The sequence below is a fragment of the Lissotriton vulgaris genome, chromosome 7 (genome assembly GCF_964263255.1).
Source record: "Lissotriton vulgaris chromosome 7, aLisVul1.2, whole genome shotgun sequence".
Lineage (NCBI taxonomy): Eukaryota > Metazoa > Chordata > Amphibia > Caudata > Salamandridae > Lissotriton > Lissotriton vulgaris.
In genome coordinates, this window is record NC_141695.1 from 977,333,797 (window position 1) to 977,336,946 (window position 3,150).

Sequence of the window (3,150 nt, forward strand, 5' to 3'; positions counted from 1 at the left end):
CTGGTTACTAGTTCAGACTCCCGGTCAGTGTCTCCAGCAGGTTGCATATTGCGCGGATGTCCACTTTATCTAATTTCATGCACGCCCAGTTCCTGAATTTGTCATGTCATCCACTACTCAGTGCCAATTAGGTCACTGTTTTTGTTCCGCTAGCGTTGCAATCCTACTGTTAAGTAAAAAAGGCGAATCTGAGCATACCCCTTGCTAAAGCTAGCTGAATATACGTGTAGTTATGATATATATATATATATATATATATATATATATATATATATATATATATATATATATATATATATATATATATATATATATATATATATATATATATATATATATATATATATATATATATTCAGTTCTTCATTTGCTGTTTATGTTGTACAAACGCTACCGATAACGTGTCAGTCTTCCTTTACATAGAGGCAATGCGGTTATCGGAATCTCTTTAAAATGAAATCAAATTAAGGTCTAGAGATAGAATCACTTCGAAGAATTATCTGCTCAAACAATAAGAAGGTCAAATAAATCTGATGTCAGAATAATGTCGGTTTGGTTGATGCTGAACTAATGAAAGGACCATTACAAACTAATGGGGTAACCCAATCACTGTCTGCAGACCTGGGGATCATATAGTATCAATAACAAATGGTCCTAGACTTACTTAGCGCGCATCAAGTCAGAAAGGTTTACAATTCAAGTACAATTTGTTGCTTGAAGGAATCAGACACGATAATTACTACATGAAAAAGTAATATTTCAATCATGCACCATGCGAAAGGGAGAGGCACCCACTTTTTTCATAGGAAACTTTGTATTTTTATTTTTAATTGAACCACAAAGAAAACATAATACCGAATATAGACCAATTATAAGGTTTATAAATAACAAATGGCCCTAGACTTAGCGCGCATCAATTCGGAAAGGTTTACAATTCAAGTACAATTTGTTGCTTGAAGGAATCAGCACACTTCTAATTCGTCTATATTCGGTATTATTTTTTTTGTGGTTCATTTAAAAATAAAAATACAAAGTTTCCAATGAAAAAAGTCGGTGCCTCTCCCTTTCATATGGTGCATGTTTGAAATATTACTTCTTCATGTAGTAATTATCGTGTGCAGATTCCTTCTAGGAAAAGTATATAGTATAAAATATTATATTTTTACCTTCGTAATATATATTACCAAGGTACAAAATATATATTACCAAGGTATAGAATGAAGGAGTTAAGATAAATAGTGACCTTCACGATACTGTTATATATTCTGCACTTAATATTTTTATAGGTGTATGTGAAAAATCAAAACTGAGGTAGTACATTATTCATACAATGTATCACTCCACTGTTAATATTTGTTTGAATGTGTCCTTTTATGTCTTTTTCCGCAGCCTTACCAGATGTCATCACTGTCCCATGACCCTAGTTGGTTTATTTTTCTTAGCTGTAATTATGCAGATTCTGCATCACTCTCCACTGCAAAATAACGATGACGTTCAAGAGAGATCCCAGTTGTGGCAGCATGAGAAGTTACGGCAAGCCCAAAGGAAGAAGTTCTGGCAAGAGTTTGAATGTGGAAGCCTTGATGATGAAGAGGACGAAAAATGGGAGGTACTCTGGAGTAGGATGAAGATGAAGGAAGAGGAGGAAACCTCACGCTCTTGGGGAATGGGGCTCTTTGGTGTACTCATTGTTATCATTTGGTGGAAGTACCATCAGCAAAATCTCATGCTTATCCCCATTGAGGACGAGATTGGGTCCAATGGTATGGATGTCATGACACCACTGACAAGCCTCTATCTCAGTGACTATCCAGAAAGTGCAACTCTTGAACATTTCTACAACCAAGAGGTTCATAGTGAGGTGCATGATATGACACGTGGGTTTGAGTTTGTAAAGGTGTTTACAGGTAACCTTCTAGAGGTTTGCCAAATCATATGCAAGAAAGAGAGTGGGGTAATCCTAAAGGATGGAGTTGGCGTGGGTAGCACCTTTGAGAAGTGGGGTTGGAAGAAGGAGCCAACCTTTGATGTTCTGGTGCCATTTTATCCTCCACGTGGTTATACCTTCCAAGTGAAAGCTGCATGCTGGCAGAGCAATCCCAACAAACGGGGGTGTTATGTTGTCAGTACAGAATCAGATTGCATGATTAGGAATATGGGAGTACCATGCTCATGTCATAAGAAAGGAAACGTGACACCTTTAGAGATGCTCCTCTGTACTAACAGCTTTTTAGACACACAGAAAGTTCATACATGGTTCCACATCCTGGTGAGCAAAGCCTGGAGGATCATTTGCTGCAGATATGATTTTACAATCACCACTGTGCCTTCCACCTCATGTAGATTAAAGCTAGTATTCAAATCTGGGCATATACTGTACATTAACTTTACCCCAGCCATTCAGCGTGCAGGCTCCCACAACTACCTTGTGAACCAGGCAACAAACATGGGTGATGTCTCTGGTGTCTTCTGGTTGGAATCTTTCACTGTCTATGAACGCCAATTCCTGAAGTTGATAAGGGGCTTTATTCCAGAAAACAGCTGTCACCTTAAGTGCCTCAGCATTCTAGCCCACCTGAAGATGATGACAATACCAACGAACCAAAGCTTTCTTAATTCATACCACTTCAAGACTTCTCTTATGCATCTTCTGATAATGCTACCTCCAGATGCCTGGTACCCAGAGAAGATTAGAGAGAGAATGCAGGATATTCTGTGCTACCTTGGTCAAAGCCTTAGTAAGAAACAGCTTGACCACTTCTCAATTGGAAACCCTAGCCTACCGCTTCAGATCACAATTCCACAAGAACATCGGCACACTGAGCCCATAAATCTCCTCCGCCCCTTGCTTTTAGATCATAGGATCTGTGCCCAGGCCAACAAAGAGTTTCAAGCTGTGATATCAATTTTGGCATGTCTGAACACTGAGAGAGTTTAAAGAAATTTGGCTTCCAAAAAAAAGATACATCACTGTTAACTCTATTAAAAATAATGGTCCCTGCATTTGGGACGGGAGCTACAAAGTATAATCAATTAATAAAGCATGCGTGGATCTGCTGTGCTAATATTCTCGTGTGTGTGTTGTTTTAAGTGAAAAATATCCTAGTGGTGCTGTGGCAGAAATGCATGCTTAAATACCACATTTCTTAA

At 38.2% G+C, this 3,150-nt stretch overlaps 1 protein-coding gene across 1 annotated transcript; it reads left to right on the plus strand.

Annotated features, from left to right (window-relative positions):
- Positions 1–1,414: 1,414 nt before the first annotated feature.
- Positions 1,415–2,938, plus strand: LOC147702826 (inositol 1,4,5-trisphosphate receptor-interacting protein-like 1). The gene has a single exon (XM_086929450.1). The coding sequence runs from the start codon at positions 1,415–1,417 to the stop codon at positions 2,936–2,938; it is 1,524 nt and encodes a 507-aa protein (XP_086785576.1).
- The last annotated feature ends 212 nt before the right edge of the window (positions 2,939–3,150 follow it).